The following is a 19,562-nucleotide window of genomic DNA, read 5'->3' as shown; positions in this document are numbered from 1 at the left end:
TCATTTTGAGGTAACATTTGGGAAACTATCCCTTTAAGGAGGGAGCTACGCCTCTTTCTATATTGACATGTCAGGTGCAATGCAGTTGTTTTGCCGTAATTCGCTCTGATTTCGTACGCATTTTTGCCACATATTTATATAAGCACTAATATATATTTTTTAATTACACACAATATTCATTTAACATACACACAGTCGTATTTTTCAGCAGGAGAATTATTGTCCGCTTTGGGGTCCTAAATGTCAAAACAATCGAAATGGCGGCGTCTGTAAGATGGAGTCTGGTGCGCTTCATGCGGTCACATCATTTGAGGTTGGAAATGACATGCTGTATTTTTTTTAAAGTATTCAAATCCAAGATTTGAAGTGTATTGTTGCATAATATAATGTCAAGTGACGATTGTGCTGGTTTACTATAGTAACCATAGTTTCCACCAAAATACTACAGTAAAACGATTACCTTGGTATTAACTTCAGCTGTCATAAAAGTATATATATGTATGTACTGATGTCTCTCTCTCTTTTTGCCTTTACAGTGTGTGTAGAGACTGTAATCTTGTATGTTCTCTCTTAGATTGCCTGTAAATGACAGAAATCAGTGCTATTCAGTGTGGGTTGCCCACAGAATACAGTCTCGACTGTATGAATGCAAACCATTCTCAGGTCAGGCATTTTATTTGTACCTTATATCCTCTTTATTCCATAACAGATCGCTTTTGATGAATTCAAGTTTGTAAAGTAAAGTAAAGTAATGCTGTTGAATTTAATATTGCAAAGCCCTGTAATCTTACTGAGGTTTTGTATTGTTTTTTGTTTTTTTGCAGTGCGAAACCTTTCCGTTTTAACTCAAGACACACCAAACCCCAGAAGTCTAAAGTTTCTTCCCGGTAAACCTGTGCTGGGAATGGGGACTCGAGATTTCCCAGCATCAAACTCAGCAGAGGGTTCCCCTTTAGCCAAGTGAGCTTCATTGTAAAAGTATAGAGTAGGGTGACCATATGTGCCATTTTCCCAGGACGCGTCCTGGCCAGGATTTCTATATTGCCTAAAATATCTAGATGTCATACACCGATCGGTCTGCACACGCAAACAAAGCCAAAACCTAGTCTATATTGACATGTCAGGTGCAATGCAGTTGTTTTGCCGTAATTCGCTCTGATTTCGTACGCATTTTTGCCACATATTTATATAAGCACTAATATATATTTTTTAATTACACACAATATTCATTTAACATACACACAGTCGTATTTTTCAGCAGGAGAATTATTGTCCGCTTTGGGGTCCTAAATGTCAAAACAATCGAAATGGCGGCGTCTGTAAGATGGAGTCTGGTGCGCTTCATGCGGTCACATCATTTGAGGTTGGAAATGACATGCTGTATTTTTTTTAAAGTATTCAAATCCAAGATTTGAAGTGTATTGTTGCATAATATAATGTCAAGTGACGATTGTGCTGGTTTACTATAGTAACCATAGTTTCCACCAAAATACTACAGTAAAACGATTACCTTGGTATTAACTTCAGCTGTCATAAAAGTATATATATGTATGTACTGATGTCTCTCTCTCTTTTTGCCTTTACAGTGTGTGTAGAGACTGTAATCTTGTATGTTCTCTCTTAGATTGCCTGTAAATGACAGAAATCAGTGCTATTCAGTGTGGGCTGCCCACAGAATACAGTCTCGACTGTATGAATGCAAACCATTCTCAGGTCAGGCATTTTATTTGTACCTTATATCCTCTTTATTCCATAACAGATCGCTTTTGATGAATTCAAGTTTGTAAAGTAAAGTAAAGTAATGCTGTTGAATTTAATATTGCAAAGCCCTGTAATCTTACTGAGGTTTTGTATTGTTTTTTGTTTTTTTGCAGTGCGAAACCTTTCCGTTTTAACTCAAGACACACCAAACCCCAGAAGTCTAAAGTTTCTTCCCGGTAAACCTGTGCTGGGAATGGGGACTCGAGATTTCCCAGCATCAAACTCAGCAGAGGGTTCCCCTTTAGCCAAGTGAGCTTCATTGTAAAAGTATAGAGTAGGGTGACCATATGTGCCATTTTCCCAGGACGCGTCCTGGCCAGGATTTCTATATTGCCTAAAATATCTAGATGTCATTTTGATGTCATACACCGATCGGTCTGCACACGCAAACAAAGCCAAAACCTAGATATTTTAGGCAATATAGAAATCCTGGCCAGGACGCGTCCTGGGAAAATGGCACGTATGTTCACCCTAGTATAGAGTCCTTTTGCAAGTAGTGATTTGAATGTAATCTTGCTGTGTATTAAATACATTTGTTATAATCATCCAACAGGGATCTTTTCCAAATTGAAGGCATAAAAAGTGTCTTTTATGGCCCAGATTTCATCACATTGACTAAGGTAGCGTTCGGCAATAAAGTTTATTTTGATTGCTAGTCTGTTTGAATGCTGCATTAACATTTAACATGTAACTTATTAAAGACAGACGATGATGTTGAATGGACAGACATTAAGCGACATGCGATCGAGGTCATTACGAAGTTCTTTGAGAGTGGAGAGGCCATCACAGCGGGAGCAACACACGCTGAGAGCAGTGAGCGAAACACTGACTGTACATTAACACAGACTGACTAAACTATTTAAAATTGTTATCTTTATTTCTTTACTCTTCAGGTGTTACAGAAGATGATGATGAAATTGTCTTAATGATAAAGGAACTTTTAGACACACGGATCAGGTATGTTTATATTGTTTTAATTCAACATATACTACGCTTGAAACGTTTGTGGTCGGTACGTTTTATTTTTTTGAATACTTATTGAGCAAGGATTCATTAAATTGATCCAAAGTGATATTAAAGCCATTTATAGTGTTTTACAAAAGAAATCATTTCAAATAAATGCTGTTTACACAATCATGTGACACTGAAGACTAGAGCAATGACGCTGAAAATTCAGCTTTGCCATCACGGGAATAAATTACATTGTAAAATATATTAAAATAGAAAATAGTTATCGTTAAAATAGTTCAATTTTCATTCCAAAAACTGTATTGAAAGCATGCTTAATCTTTATTATTTAATTTTGCCACTTAAATAATTATTAATTTCGAATTTTAGAATGTCAATACTAGCCACTAGCGTGAAAAGCTTTTAGCAAAAATTACTGCATACGTGGACAGGACATTTAAATTAGTAGCTAGTTATGTATTGAAGGTTTTTAGATGACCAGCAAAGCTCAATGCTGTGTCTGCTTTCCTTAAGACCCACGGTTCAGGAGGATGGTGGCGACGTCATATTCAAAGGCTTTGAGGATGGCACAGTGAAGCTGAAGCTGGTTGGCTCCTGCACAGGCTGTCCCAGCTCCACGGTTACCCTAAAAAATGGCATCCAGAACATGCTGCAGTTTTATATACCCGAGGTGGACAAGGTAGAACAGGTAAGTTATTCATGAGATCATCTTTGCATATTTTAACTACAGTGATCATGAATTTCATTATTCATTATTGTGTGGTTTTTAAATTTTTATTTTTTTTATTAAGGTCGAGGATGAAGTGGATGAGATCAACATGAAGATGTTTACAGAACTGGACAAGAAACTGCAAGACTCATAGCATGAGATCCAGCTCTGCTGTACACATAATTCTATTGGCTATTGTTGTGTCATAATTCTAGTGGGATTCACACACTCCATAAGGATGCTGTACATTTAAGTCACAGAATCTAGAATATAGTATAATATTTATCCAAGCTCAATGTTGTAAGTTCTGTTTCTAATATAACAGTGCAATATTGTGATTGCAAGTGCACTCACTGAGTTACAAGGATTCTTAACGGGTCTGTTACTTGTCTGACAGAAAAGGTTAAATTGAAGACGGTTGCTTTTAATTACAATGCTTATTGAACACTGCGATTTCACCTAGATGTCTGGGGAGTGCAGTAATTAAGTTGGAGTTCTTTTATAGCATGAATACAATGCTGTGATCCTGATACATTCTTAAACCTGAAATGAGCACTTGAAGGAATGCGGATCTTCCACAGCTCTAAGAGTCCTTGAGAATGCGGTCATTTGTGAAAGTCTGTATTCATGATCATCTACAGCTGCCATCCAGCAGTTCTGGAGGAGGACCTATAATGAAATAAAACAGTTGTGTATAAATTAGTCATTGTCTTGGTGTAGATATTTGTCCTACTGTTTACCACTTTTCTTTAAATGTATATTTTTCTGCATTTTGTTTTTTTATAAGCTTCTGTTTTTTACTCCGTTTTACATTTCAGCATAAAAACGTCAGCATGTTTATGAACCAGCCTGTTTCACTAATTACTCCAGAATGAGAGATTTGAATATCTAATATAAATATGCCCAGAAACAGTCGTTTAGAAGCACTTATGGCATTCAATCATTTTGGGATATGAGCATTACACATGTAAATGGTGTAATTTTGAAACTAATTCTTAAAATACTAATTTGCTTTTATGGATAGCCATATGTATTTAGTTGGTGTGTGTTTTACTTTACAAAAACAATTGGAATGTTGTGCTGTTTCGTCAGAGAAATAATTTTTCAAATTGAAAACCTAAGAAACTTTCAGAGGACATTTAAAAAGACTTGCTTGTTTACTACATAGGCAAGGCAAGTTTATTTATAAAGCACATTTCATACACAATGGTATTTCAAAGTGCTTTACATAAAATAAATGAAAAAATTATAAAAAAAATAATCACAACAATAAAACAAGGAATTACAATTTTTGAAAATGATTTAAAAATTGATTTAAAAGGTTTAAAATGAATTTAAAAGAGTTAAGAATAGAACATGCTTATACATAAAATGCAGTGCAATCAGTTCGGACATCGCACAGTGCTCATTCAGTAAATGCACAGCTGAACAGATGAGTTTTGAGTCTGCATTTAAATGTGACTAATGTTTTAGCACATCTGATCTCTTCCAACATAATTGGAAAATCCTAATTATTATTATTTTTTTATTTAACTTTGCAACACAGCATAATGAGAAATAAATAATAAAAAGAGTGTTAATTTATGAAAGCAATGGGTATAAACAGTACAGTTCCAGCTTGTCTAAAAACTGACAATTTATTCTCTAGGATTTCATATAAATTTTGATCGAAGAAAACATGATTTTTAAATAAAATGATTGAGGTATAATAATATGGCTAATAATAATAATAATAATAAAAACAACAACGATTCAGTTATATATATGTAGGATTGTTTGGATTTACAAAAAAAAACTTCTTCTTCGTTGTCTTATGCCATCCGCTCCTGGATCAGCTTTGCACTGATGCGCTTCAAGCGAACTGCGCATGCGCGACGCGTCATCCAGACTTCAGTGTTTCTCTACCGCTGAATGAGAGCGGACGGACGGTAAGCAGCGACAACAACAGCTAGCTTGCATGCTTACATATCGACTGAAGTTTTGTTATGTTAGTAATGCTTCGTCATGCACTTGATTGTGTGTTATTCTGCGCACATTGTATACACTTTTGAGGTGTAAAGGAGACTAGTAAGTGCACGGCCAGAACACTAGACAGTGTGCTCATGCGAGGGCCCGTATCAGAAAAACAAAACACTGCAGTCAGCACAGTGGTGCTGTACATACTACCACTGAGACTGCTGTTTAGTTTAAGTAAATACGCTTCAAAGTGGTTGAGAGACCTAATACAAGGTTTGAAATGGTTTGGTCTGTGTTGTGTTGCTGCGTTAGCTGCTTAGCTTGCTGCATTGAGAATACGTTGGTGTGCTAAGCTAGTGCAGAGAAAAGATTGCATAGTAAAAGTAATTATCTGGATCTTCAAACAAAGGTCACGAAGAAGTTAATGTTTCGTTTTCGCTGTTGATCTGGACTTAAACGGAGTTTTAAAGCGGGAAGGGGGTCTAAAAAGTCTGCTGGTGTTCTGGAGCTGACAGATGGCATTGGCTGTGTTTCAAAATCTAGTGAGCTCCCTAAATAGACAGCATGTCCGAGTTAAATTTTTTTTTTTAAATTAAGTTAACTATCTGGCAACCTCGGCTGTTAATTATCAGTATATGACATAGATCTTCTTTAAAGCCTCTGTATTTATGTATGAAATCTATACAGTAAACAAAAGGCGTTGCTTTTTTGTACGAGGGAATTAATTAAGTACAATCATTTTATTACAGACGATTTAGTGAGCTGACAAATTGCATTTGGCTGCGTTTCAAAGTCTAGAGAGATCCCTAACTAGGCAGCAGGTCCGATTGCCTTCAGAGTCAGATGAGGGATTTTTTAAATTAAATTAACAATCTTGCAAACACAGCTCTCAGTTATCTGTAAATGAAACAAATCTTCTTCACAGATTTTTAATTTAGTTTTAGTTAGTCTTTATAATAACCTAAATGTGTTAACTATTAAAAAAAGACATTAGAATAATTGGAAGCTTGATTATTTTAAGCTATTACCAGCCCCACTTTCTGTTTCAGAACGTTTAAAAACAAGCGTCTTACTGCAGCAGTAGTAGTAATAAAATATCATATAGTTGATGTATGACTGAGGGCCTTTTGATTGTTGTCTTGGGCAATAGGGGCCTTAAAGATCAAAACCTTTGACTTTGTGTGTCTTGTGATTATCAGTAGTGTTGTCTTGGCGAGCAGCCACTGAAACAGACACTATATTTCAGTTCCTGTCCATCCAGTTTTATGCTTGTAATGTTTAGAGCTTGCAGTTTTAGTAAGTAAGTGATTATTGTCCTTGCAGGAAATAATCTGCCACCTGATCCAGTGGAAAACGTGAGCAGGTCTCCATGGCCCAGTTCGGGGGTCAGAAGAACCCGCCGTGGGCGGCCCAGTTTGCCACAACAGCAGTTTCACAGCCCGGCCACTCAGGACAGTCACTGGACCTGAACAGTTTACACTGTAAGTCATCATAAATCAGCAAATACTTGAATTATTGGCACTGTGTTACTTTCGCTTTCAATTACAAATTACTGAATGTTAGTCTAAAAATGCATTCATAATCTCTAGCTTTATCTTATTTGTGAAGGTCAAAGCTCAAGATGATTTTCTTTGGGTTTCACTGAGTGGTCAAAGTTTGCTTGTGTTCGTTTGAATGTTGTTGACAGCAGTTGCATTGTCCTTACAATCTCACACATTTCTCCCATAGCTTTAGGAGTACAGCAGCCATCCCTCTTGGGAGCGTCTCCTATGTACACTCAGCAGTCGGCTTTAGCGGCAGCCTCCCTCAACACACAGTCAGCTGCCAACTATCAGCTCTCTCAGCAGACCGCAGCGCTCCAGCAACAGGCCGCAGCAGCCGCTGCCGCTGCATTACAGCAGGTGAAGACCTGGCTGTGATCCATCACCGTAATGCAGCTGGAGTAAATGCACAATTAAGCCTTTGGCTATGTTTGGAGTAGCATACTAACATGCTGGATGTGTCATTTATGCAGTATCCTGCAGTATATAGTATGTATATTGTGAATAGTATGCAATTATCCCTAATTCCTAGCGAATAACAATCAGCATTTTCATTTCTAGTGTCATGAAAGCATTTATTTGGGGAAACTAAGTAGTATAGTAAAGGGCTGCATGATTTTGGGAAAACATTTTTTTTGACAAATCTAATTGGGATTTTTTTTTTTCTGTTAACAATTGTGTTTGCAATTTAAAATGCTGGGGGGATTTGGGGAAACTAAGTAGTATAGTAAAGGGTTGCATGATTTTGGGAAAACATTTTTTTTTTGACAAATCTAATTGGGATTTTTTTTTTCTGTTAACAATTGTGTTTGCAATTTAAAATTTGGGGGGAATCCAAGTTTTCTGTGCTTGTTTGCAGGACTGCACAATTTAGCCAAACTTTTTTTATTTATATATCAATAAGGATAAATAATAATAAGTATTATTATTATTACAAGCAAACTAAATATTATTATTATTATTGTTAAATAAAATATAAACAAACTATATGTTTATTTCATAAGCATACTAAATAACAACAAAGTATATTACTATTCTAAAATTTCACTGTAAAATAAAAAAAAGAGTATTTAGGAGTCATAATAATACATTTGTTTTATATTACAACCTTAAAATTACAATAATAGTATTTATGGCCGTTGTAATGTCTTCATTTTCAAACGTTAAACCATCAAACTTCTATTTTGATGGGAAAACCACAGGGAGACCTTAATGCTTCTCTTAGATTGTTAAGCACTTCTCATTACAAGTAGGGGAAGATGGTTGAGAAATGCTGCATTCCCAAATGCACGTTAAACCCAAACTCGGAGCAGATGCAGAGATAGAGTTTGTGCGGAACAGCATTTACTGTGAACCAAGACACTCACAATACCACGCTTCACTATTAAAAGATGCAGCACATATATTGATTTAGTTAAATCTCAGCCTTTGATATCTGACAATCGCAATAAGCCATATCGCAATTTCAGTTTTATTTCAATTAATCGTGGAGCTCTAGCACAGAACCTATTATTTTCCAAAAATAGTAGTAGTTATATAGAGTGCGCTCTGCACCTAACCCAATCTCATTCTGTTCACTGCAATGCACAAAGTGCTTCCTCCATCAGTCTGAATTGTACTCGTATGCATTTCTAGCATGCTCAGTGTAGGAGAGCTGTAACCTGAGCCCTTCCCCCAGCCTGCAGTCTTGAGTCACTGGTGTGTTTTATTTTAGTCGCAGATCAATTCAGCCCTGCAGCAGTATCAGCAGCAGCAACAGCAGCAGCAACAACAACAGCAGCCGCCTCAAGCCCCCCCACCACAGCCTCCACATCAACAAACTCTTTACAACGTCCCACATCAGGTACATGTGTTGGCTCTCATCCACACCTCCTCTTTTACTTTGCCTCATAGCTTTTCTGAAGCCCTTGTTTTATCATAAAGGTTTTCTGTATTTTTTGTTGTGATTTCTTGTGCGTACCACGAGGTCTTGGGTCTCTTTAGATACAAGCGCCTGTCAGGTTCATAAATGTATACATCATGGCAGACTAAAAGGACAGCAGTCCGCACAGTGGTTACTCTAAAGAGGGCAAGTGCTGCAGTGCCTGTCTGCATTATTTAACTATCAGGACTCACTTCCAGTCTAGATGTGGTTGGTTCTGAATGTGAATTCAAGCATGTATTGATTTTTCAGTTCATACTTTTCAAACCTGGGGTGTCATCATTTAATTGTGGTTGTAAAAAAAGCTGCTGGGGTCAGAAAGATTTTTTTTATTAAAGGAATGCATAAAAATTGATCAAACGTGACCGTAAAGACATTGATAATGTTACTGAAGATTTCTATTTTAAATAAAAGCTGTCCTTTTGAACTTTTTATTAATCAAAGAATTCAGAAAAAAAATCTATCATGGTTTCCACAAATATATTAAGCAGAACAACTGATTCTAAACATTGATAATAATAAGAAATGTTTCTTGAGCAGAAAATCAGCATAGTAAAATGATTTTTGAAAGATGATGCCTTTAGAGGAATAAATAAAATATATTAATATAATTTTTTTAATATATTAAAATAAAAAACTATTTATTATTTTTGATAAAAATAAATGCAGCCTTGGTGAGCATAAGCGACTTAAAAAAAATCTATACCGACCTCACATTTTCGAAAGGCATATTGTAGTAATTGGCGCTTATATTTATATAGTTAACATGTAGAAAATGTCTAGATTTTGGATTTTATATAAATAAAATATTTTTATATGTTAACAGTTTTTGCCTTATAGTTAATGTGTAATTTTTTCTTTTGTGTTATTCTTTATTTCTCACAGCTTTCACAACCCCAACAAGCCCTGCTATCACAGGTACACTGTGTTTCCAAATTCTGCATATGCATCACATATTTTTCTTGCAAAACACATCTTACTATGTTTAAATGTGTAAAACGAAGCAAGAGATCCCTTAACATTGCCAAATATGAAGAGTTTATGTTCTAACAGTGGTGCTGTGTGTATTTTGCAGCCCCCTGTTGCCTTGCCCACCAGCCTGAGCCTGTCAAATCCGCAGCAGACGGCACAGATAACCGTATCCTACCCAACCCCGCGCTCCAGCCACCAACAGCAGACTCAACCCCAAAAGCAGCGTGTTTTCACCGGGGTCGTCAGCAAGCTACACGATACTTTCGGCTTTGTTGATGAGGATGTCTTCTTCCAGCTCAGGTGCATTATATTGTAAATGTGCAATTGTACTTAAGAGCTTTCAAGGTCAGGTGTGTAACTTCTGGGTGTGTGTTGTTTTTTTTTTGTAGTGCAGTTAAGGGGAAAACACCCCAAGTCGGCGATCGTGTTCTGGTGGAAGCTGTCTACAATCCTAATATGCCTTTCAAATGGAATGCCCAGCGCATCCAGACGTTACCTCAGCTGCCCAACCAAACGGTAAGCAAACCCACGTGGTCTGAATGGATCCCTGGCAGATACAGTCTGAAATGGTTCTGCCTTCACAGTGTGTCATGATGCTGCTGTTGATTCCTGTGTTCTTAATCTCCATGTAGCACCAGCCGCCTCAGCCCTTACCTCAGGTTTCCCCACAGCTGTCCAGCTTTTACTCTGAAGCAGGAATGCAGCGCTACTCTGACATACACTCTGCGGTGGATTCAAGACAAAATGTAACCCACACCACTTGACCCCTGCGCCCCGAATCCCCATTCTCTCCTCCTCCTCCTCTTCCCCTTTGTCTTCTGCTTGATCCACTCCTCCACTCTCCTGTTTCACAAACAGGCTTTAGTCACATGTCCTTGGGTTTCTTTCCTTCCACCCAAGACAAGTCCCTGTTGAAGCTTTTTCACCTTTCCCTGTATTACAGCTCACAGCTTGCGTGTTGGATTTGTAATTAAAGGGGTCATATGATGCTGCTAAAAATAACATTATTTTGTATATTTGGTGTAATGAAATGTGTTTATGCGGTTTAAGGTTCAAAAAACACATTATTTTCCACATACTGTACATTATTGTTTCTCCTCCTTGCCCCGCCTTTCTGAAACGCGTCGATTTTTACAAAGCTCATCGGTCTGAAAAAGCGAGGTGTGCTCTGATTGGCCAGCTATCCAATGTGTTGTGATTGGCCGAATACCTCAAGCGTGTGACGGAAATGTTACGCCCCTTACCGTACTGTGATGCCATGTCCCGGCAGGAGCGATGAGACAAAAACATTTAAACCTATTATAAACGAGGCATTCGTTGTATCCAGTGGGGACATAATTATGGATTATAATGACTTATACTGTCTTTTATCAGGAAACGGTCCTCCATAAAATGTGCTGCACACATCTGAATATTTGGGTTGAAGTGTTCTGGAACAGTGTTGTAAATACAACTTAACCACTGATTTCTAGGCCAAACAAAGTATTTTCGCTTTCAAAACGAAACACAGCGTCACACACGGCACCCTAGAGTGAGCAAAGGTCGGGGGATAATGTGAGGAACGGCTGGAAGGCTAGAGTGAGCAGAGGCGGCGGATTCGATGAAGGAGCGTCCGGCGGGCTTGCGGCAACCACATGTGACAACCCCGGGCTGGACTCCGCTTCGTCCACGGTGAAAGCCGATCCGGTGATCCACAGCACGAAGTTGTAGTATTTCCTCAGCAACCAGCACGGATCAGCTCCAGGCATGACTAAGCAGATATCGTCCTCTTTTGGAAGGCCAAACAAAGTAGTTTCACTTTCACAACGAATCACACAGTGCCTTCACGACATGTCGGTGGCAACAACAGCGAGAATAAAAGTTATGCCTTCTTTCTTTGCGTGAACATTTGGGCGGCGTTATGCAAATCTTCCCACATAGTGATGTAGACACGTGGGGGCGTGTTAGAACGAGCCGTTTTAGGTAGGCGTGGCTGACTCTTAACTTTTATAAAGAATATCTCTTTGGATTTGAGACTTTAGTCTTTGCAACTTTACAGATCTTCTTTATGCACCAAGAGCTTGTATCACTCCAAAGAGAAAGGAAAAATTGAAATCGCATCATATGACCCCTTTAAACATATTTTTTGCAAACCATAGATTCCATCTTTAGCTAATCAGCATCTGCTGTGTTATTAATGCACTTTGTCTTGGGGGGATGCAAAGTCATATTTGTTTTGTTTTTGTTTTATCTTAGTCTTATTTTTGTAATTACCCAAACTAATTATTTTTATTCAAAAATTTCAGTAGTCCAAATACCAGTGAAGTTTTATCTTTTATAATGATTCGTAATGCTAATTAAAAATTACAAATCGTCACTGTGTGGGAAGATTTGCATAACGCTGCCCAAATGGTAACTTTGATTCTCGCTGTAGTATTGTTTTTGCCGCCGCCGCCATGTCATGGAGACGCTGTGTGTTATGTTGTGAAAGCGAAAGTACTTTGTTTGGCCTTCCAAAAGCGGACACAACTGGAAATCAAGTTTTATTTACGTTCAAGAACAGTTCAACCCAAATATTCGAGTGTGCGCAGCGCATTTTACGGAGGAAAATTTCCTGAACCTGGTAAGGGGCGTAACATTTCTGTCACACACTTGAGGTATTCGGCCAATCACAATGCACTAGATAGCTAGCCAATCACAGCACACCTTGCTTTTCAGACCGATGAGCTTTGTAAAAATCAACGCGTTTCAGAAAGGCGGGGCATAGAGGAGCAACAATAATGTACAGTATGTGGAAAATAATGTGTTTTTTTTTTTGCCTTAAACCGCGTAAACACATTGCATTACACCAAATACACAAAATGACGTTCTTATTAGCAGCATCATATGACCCCTTTAATGTAAATAATTAAAAAAATAAATAAATAATGGCATGTGGGTGCAATTTTTTTTTCTTTGAGTTTTTATAAAATAAAGAACGAAGACTGATATTGTTACTACTGCTGTTTTTGTATTTATTAACTTTTTTTTTTAAACAATTTTTTATACCTGATAATGAATTACTTGTACTTTTGACATCTGTACACCTGGACACAAATGTCACTCTGAGAAGGTGCATGATGAAAAAGCAAATGCAAACTCTGGTCTGGTTTTGTTTTATGTAACAAACAATACTTGTGAGACATTGTCTCCTTTGGAAATGCCCATTATACTTTTTATAATTTATTATTATTTTTTTTTTTTTAAAGAAAGTGCCTTTTGTGCTCCCAACCCCCCCAAAACAAGACTTGAAAAGCTATTGTGTCTTTTAACAGGGGCCAAAACCAGAAAATGGTAATAGCAATGCTTCTACTTCCTCTGTCTCCAGCTATTTCTAACCATTTATTTTCTTTTCACTGGGTTTAGTGTTCCTTGATTACTCATTTAGGCCCATTTTCCTCCCATCCTATAAAACAGGTTACCTAAACATTATATACTGGATTAATGTTATTTATTTAAAAGCTTGTTTTATAGCTCCTAGTTGAAAGCTGTCATAATCATTTTGATGTGTTGAATCAATGTGCAGTTATAGGTTTGTGTTTTCTTTTGATAGACGTTGACTTGTTTGAAGTAGAGCTAGGTGATGTTAATTTAATATATAATTTTTGTAGTGTCAAAGGTTTCACCTTGTCGAACCTTATCGTTCAAAGGTTTGTGGTTGGTAAGATTTTTTAAATGGTTTTGAAAAACGTCTCATGCTCACCATTTATTTGATAAAAATTACAGTAAAAACAATACTATTGTGAAATATTATTACAATTATAGATAACTCTTTTGTATTTTAATTTTAAAATGTAAGTTATTCCATGGAAAAGCTGAATTTTCAGAATTTTTTGATGAATAGAAAGTTCAAATAAATTCTTTTAAAAGAACAGAATTTTTTGGAACATTATAAATGTAATATTTGATCAATTTAATGCATGCTTTCTGAAAATAAGAATTAATTTCATTCATAAACAGTAGTATAAATTCAATAAATTTTCAAAAAAGTGTCAGTGTGGTTGAAATTTACTACCTTTATGTGGGGGGTGGGGGTATTTCTTCAAAATTATGTTGTGATTTTGCACTATAAAATTGGCAGTTGTACATACTAGCAAACCCAACTCTTTTGTTCTTTTTCAGAACCAGCCGCCAGGCCCAAACATGATGAAACCAGGTCCCACCATGCTGCAGTCTCTACCCCCGCCCACTACGTTCAGCGTCCCGGCCCAGGGACCTCCTCCGTCTCTTCTGCAGGCTCAGCTCTCAGCTGCCTCTCTGGCCCCACTGCTGCAGAATCCCCCACAGCCCCTGCTACCCCAGCCTCCCCCTAAAGGTACATCAACCCCTCCACCATTCAACGAGTCACACTTTTACAGAATCAGTGTTGATCTCCGATCTCTCTCTCTCTCTCTCTCTCTCTTTCTGCCATGTGTAGACTCTGTGTTCTCAGGGGGTTTGCTGCAGCCGCCAGTGCGGATGATGCCTCAGCCGCAACAGGTGAGGCGTGTGGACCCCTCACCCCGCTTCCCCAGCCGCAGTGACCGACCAGAACTTATCCTGAGGAAAGATGACCGCAGGTCAGCACTCATGCATACACCTTACTTTCTCAGGAGTAATTGAGTAGAATTGCTTCAGTAGTTTGGTCTGAAGTACAAGCAAAAAATGGATATTGTGAATCTTTATTTGCTGTACGTGCTCATGCTTTATTTTGCCTGTGTTTGTGTAGTCGGGAAAGAGATAGAGAGCGAAGGAGATCAAGAGAACGTTCACCCACACGGAAGCGTTCTAGAGACCGGTCTCCTCGCAGAGAACGTTCTCCAAGACGGCCTCGCAGAGTCGTCCCAAGATATACTGTGCAGTTCTCCAAATTCTCTCTCGATGGGTAAGTTAGGGTGTATTCACACCAGGAAAGTCCACTAGTTCACTTGCTTTGGTCCGGACCAAATACAATGTTGATTTTTTTTTAGTTTGGTGTGGTTCGCTTTCACACTGCCCTTTATTTGCAAGTGAACCAGAAATTGTAAACACAACCATGTGCTAAGGTCATCCATTCATTGGACAGAAATTCTCAAGCAGGGAAAAACAGGAAGTGCAAAAACAGGCTAATCATGGAGATCTTTCGTAGTGCAATTTTTATTCTTTTAATGATTTGTGGTTATCAGATACTAACGTAATATGAAGAAACTTATGAGCATCATATGAGAAAATGTCATACGATGTTGTAATTACGACTTGCCGAAAATAAAATCTACAGATATAAAATACTTAAAGCATATCACAATGTTAGTTTAAACATTTAACCTATATAAATGTGCGCTATTAGGCGCATATCCAATCGTTTGTGTGGAGAGTCGAAGCTCAACACAGGACATCAGTGGAAACAAATTAAATACGCCATCATTTTTGCTCATAAAGGTAAGAATAGTAAATCGTTCGGAACTGTTAAGGTTCTATTTTTATTTGTGTGCACTCACAATATCAAGAAAACGTTGTGCTTTTGTAAAATAAAGAAAACAAATAGGATGCACTTGCCGTCTTGGTCTTGAACAGGAGCGCTTCACAAAAATGCACCGAAACTCAGCGAATATTTTCCTTACAGACTTGATGAATATATCTATAGAAAGCTTTAAAGGACTACAAAACGAAATAATTCAAATCCAAATCAAAAACTCAGGGGCGTCATGCACTCATGATTTTTGAAGGGGGGTCATGCTTGTCATGTGACACACAGCAGCCAAGATAGCACTGCATAACTGACATAGGTTTATGTTGTTGTTGTTTTTTTTCTCTCTTTTTATTCGAAATAATTCCAAACGTGTTAACTATATCAGGAAATATCTCCATTCTCAAATATGTGTAAGTCAAAACACTCTCAAAAACTCCCATTAAAATCACTGAAGCTGTTTATACTGTGAAATTAATATCTTAACTAACATTCGTACGCACATCTGCACTTTGTTGTTTCTGATGAGAGAATTCGCCAGATAATTCAGTCAGCGAGCAAGTGAACAAAACACCGCGTTTCAGCGATGACTCATCCGAGTGTCTCTGATTGGCCATTGCATTCATAAGATCAACAGACTCGTGTGTGATTGGTTATAATGCAGCGCTGTACACACGCGTCTGTTTCTGGCTCAGCGCCAGCCAGCGAACGCAGATTTGAATTTAGCAGCTGACGCTGTGCCGCACTGAGCGATCTAATCAAACTGGTGTGATTGTATCAAATATAAAAAATATTCGGCTATTTTTTGTCTTTTGGAAGCTGCATTTAAAATCCACTTGGCTCAGAAATCTGAGGGGGCACGTGGCCCCTTTGAATGGGCATGATGCTTCTGTTATTATGTAATCCGTAAAGATGCATTTCTTTCTAAAGACGCGTCCAATGATGAGATGGCGAGTCAGGATCATCAACTTCATAGCGACACTGACTCATAAAACACTAGTTTATTAAAAAATAATTCAAATATCTCCTTACTATTTTCTCCCAACATAATCATGGTAATTTTTGCGGCAAGCTTTAGCCTATTTAGCATGCTCACGTCACTTGTGGTTTTAAGCATTGTGGTTTAAAAAGTTATTTAAGCCATTTAAACGCAAATAACAGCACTATATGCGCAAGCTGTCTGTTTCTGAGCGTGAAGCCAAACTACAATTGGGTCGGATCGAGGTCGGGTCATATTCACACCTTAAACGAACCGTACCAGAGTTCGTTTGGAAGCGGACCGAGACCTCGGTACGGTTGTTTGGGGCGCACCTGAGTACGATTGCTGTATTCACACCTGCCAAAAAGGTCCACACCAAGAGGGTAAACGAACTTGAGTTCCATTCAATCGAACCAAGTAAGACCGGTATGAATACACCCTTAATTGTCGTAAAGGAAGAATCTTGAGATGTCTTGTTGCAAATTACTATTTTTTCCAGTCAATTCACGATGAACCAATTAAATACCTCACTACATTTTATTTTTCTTGTTTGAAAAGCCGTTTCACTCGGATGTGTCGCAATGGGAAGGAATATACGAACACAACCTCTGTTTCATGAAAAATTTAGGCATCACTGGATTGGATCTATCAGTTGGATATATACAACCATCTGAAAATGACAAAGCAATTCAATTTTACCTTCATGGACCCTAAAAAAGCACAGAGATCTTGAGATATGCATTTATAAGCTAGTTACTTTATTATGGTGCAATTTTTTCTTTGTTGTTTAAATGTATGTTTAATCTATGTTTGATATATGACTTAGAGGACGGTACACAAACATGTCGGTTCAGTACGTACTTCAGTTTTGACATCACGGTTCGGTATGGTTTCAGTACAGCAGGGGGGAAAAACTAAACATAAAATAGCTTTTCTTTTAATTAAACAGTGGTTTACTGAACAAATTGCTCTTTCTTTAAATACCCCCCCCCCCCCCCCAGTTATGGTCAATCTTTTTTCTTTTTTTTTTGAGTAATTCACTGTCAAATTCATTTTCAGAATAATACTTCTCACCAGATTTCATTCAGTGGTTTTTGGAAGTCATGCTTAATATTAATGTTTGTTATAGGTAATGCTGCTGGCCAACCCTAGTCTAGATGAGCTGTACCATAAGTCCTGTGCTCTGGCAGAAGATCCACCAGAGCTGAGAGACTCCTTCCAGCACCCTGCCCGCCTCATCAAGGTACAGCTCTCTGAATGACACTATTAACTGCAACAAACCGGCTTGGTTTGTGTAATCAGCTTATTATTTAATTACTAACGTATGTGCTATTTTATGACAATTGTTTTGCACTTCTGCTGTAGTATTTCTCTGGAATGGACTACATTACAGTGTCGGGGACTGTAGATATGATTACTGTGGACCCTTTTCAAAGACTGTGATGACGCTTTTCCACAGTTAATAACATCAACAATCTATAGTTTTTATATATTTGAATTTGTAAAAATTTTATGTACATTTATAAGACTGTGTTTTTGTGGTATATTATCTAGGTATTACATTTCAGAAAACAAGTTAACACTGCTGTGTGAGTGTTTTTAACACATCGACTGAGGGAGTGAAGACAGATTTGATACATTTCTCTTGAACAAAAGAGAAGGGAAACTATGTCTGCAAAAAGGCCTGCTGGTACATACGTTTTAAGACATCTCTGCATTTTTTGCTAGCAGTAAAGCTTCCTGTCTCGCCAGGAACTGAAAAAGAAAGAAATACAAAATTGTTTCACACATCCAGTTTATTCTGACCATGATGACGCACGCACATGTCAGAAAAATTGTCTCAATACGACAATATTTGTAGTTTCATTCCCTTTTTTAATAACACAGCAAAAACTAACTTGCTTTTTAACACACTCATTTTACCAGTTTTATGTAAGTTATTTGAAAATATATATTTTTTGTTAACAACTCTTTATTGAATTTTCTTCTTGGAATAGTAATATAAAACAAACAGCAACTGTGTAAATTTACAACCCACCCCAACCCTGGTAGACTTAAAAAAAAAAAAAAAAAGATAATAATAATAATAAAACAAATAAAAAATTATAATAATAAAAATAGAAATATAAATAAATAGTAATAATAAAAATAAATTCATTAATAATAATAGATAAATAAATAGCAATAAAATAAGTTTTACAAAGATTGAAAATATTTATTATATATATTAGTATTATTATTATATTATTAATGAAGCTAATAATAGAATAATAGAACAATATAATGTCAAAGGAAATAATTTCAAACATTCTTGAAAGTTTTCTTGAAGAAATTGAGTTTTTTTCGGTATCAAAACATGCACTACTACTAGTTGGTAATTTTTTTTTGAATGTTTTTTGTTGCATTTTTAATTAAAAATACAGTAAAAACTGTAATATTGTGAAATATTAATACAATTTAAAATAACTGTTTTCTATTGTAATATATTTAAACATTTTTTTATATTTAAACATTTTATCCCCATGATGCCATTATTTCAGTCTTCAGTGTCACATGATCCTCCAGAAATCATTCTAATATTCAGATTTTATGCTCAAGAAACACTTCTTATTATCAATGTATTATAAATGCATTATCAATGAAAGCAGTTGTCCTGCTTAATATTTCTGTGGAAACTGATATTTTTTTAGGATTATTTGAATCAGAAGGTTGAAAAGAACCGCATTTATTTGAAACAGAAATCTTTTGTAACATTATAAATTAGGGATGTTCATTTCGGTTATTTTTCCTAACCGACAACCGACGCTCGTTAACCGATTATTAACCATTAACCGACAAGATTATTTTAAATTAGAATTGAATTAAATTAGAAAGAATAAGTGTCTGTGACCTGTTAAAAAATACTAACATTTGTTTCCCGGGGATTAATTTTACATGCGCAAAAAGCAGCAAACAACAGAACATGAGGATTCACATGGTCATCATATCACGCACCTGCAGCGCTTCTGCCGGCGGAGAAAATCATAAAGCTAGGCTATATATATATATATATAATGAATAAATAGGCCTATACACGAGAAACATATTTTTAATTAAGAAAATTAAAGAAAAACTGTGCAACAAGTAGTTTAGTATGCCGTTTCGGTTCATTTTTGTGCTGTGTGAAAGGAAACAGACGGCAGAAAGCGGCATCCTATTTTTCTTTAGCCTTATTTTACAAAAGCACAAAGATTTGTTTTTATTGTGAATGTACACAAATAAAGGCAAACCTTTTACAATTCCGATTATCTTTATGACTAAAAGGAGTAGTT

At 36.9% G+C, this 19,562-nt stretch overlaps 2 protein-coding genes across 3 annotated transcripts in view; both read left to right on the top strand.

Annotated features, from left to right (window-relative positions):
- The first annotated feature begins 135 nt into the window (after positions 1-135).
- Positions 136-4,131, top strand: LOC107589524 (NFU1 iron-sulfur cluster scaffold homolog, mitochondrial-like). 2 transcript variants are annotated; one of them, XM_016277988.1, is made up of 8 exons: positions 136-313; positions 575-663; positions 825-960; positions 2,315-2,381; positions 2,463-2,574; positions 2,655-2,718; positions 3,244-3,418; positions 3,522-4,131. In XM_016277988.1, exons 1-8 carry the CDS (start codon positions 258-260, stop codon positions 3,591-3,593), a joined length of 771 nt encoding a protein of 256 aa, XP_016133474.1. In that variant the 5' UTR covers positions 136-257; the 3' UTR covers positions 3,594-4,131. The 2 variants fall into 2 exon arrangements, with proteins under 2 accessions (XP_016133474.1, XP_016133473.1); XM_016277987.1 differs by lacking the exons at positions 136-313; positions 575-663; positions 825-960 and adding exons at positions 1,214-1,363; positions 1,625-1,713; positions 1,875-2,010 and having other exon boundaries at positions 3,522-4,130.
- Positions 4,132-5,289: 1,158 nt separating this feature from the next.
- The window catches only part of LOC107589563 (cell division cycle and apoptosis regulator protein 1-like), a 25,988-nt gene continuing 11,715 nt past the window's right edge, over positions 5,290-19,562 (top strand). The window contains exons 1-13 of the mRNA XM_016278053.1: positions 5,290-5,367; positions 6,719-6,876; positions 7,124-7,296; positions 8,651-8,779; positions 9,743-9,775; positions 9,933-10,129; positions 10,219-10,345; positions 10,462-10,575; positions 13,970-14,162; positions 14,265-14,406; positions 14,556-14,711; positions 17,080-17,083; positions 17,381-17,494. Coding sequence (XP_016133539.1) covers positions 6,765-6,876; positions 7,124-7,296; positions 8,651-8,779; positions 9,743-9,775; positions 9,933-10,129; positions 10,219-10,345; positions 10,462-10,575; positions 13,970-14,162; positions 14,265-14,406; positions 14,556-14,711; positions 17,080-17,083; positions 17,381-17,494 — 1,494 coding nt within the window. The 5' untranslated portion in view covers positions 5,290-5,367; positions 6,719-6,764. The remainder of the gene's footprint in view (positions 5,368-6,718; positions 6,877-7,123; positions 7,297-8,650; positions 8,780-9,742; positions 9,776-9,932; positions 10,130-10,218; positions 10,346-10,461; positions 10,576-13,969; positions 14,163-14,264; positions 14,407-14,555; positions 14,712-17,079; positions 17,084-17,380; positions 17,495-19,562) is intronic.

This window comes from Sinocyclocheilus grahami, unplaced genomic scaffold, assembly GCF_001515645.1.
Source record: "Sinocyclocheilus grahami isolate Dianchi unplaced genomic scaffold, SAMN03320097.WGS_v1.1 scaffold117.1, whole genome shotgun sequence".
NCBI classification, from domain to species: domain Eukaryota; kingdom Metazoa; phylum Chordata; class Actinopteri; order Cypriniformes; family Cyprinidae; genus Sinocyclocheilus; species Sinocyclocheilus grahami.
This window is presented reverse-complemented; position numbering and strand designations above follow the sequence as displayed.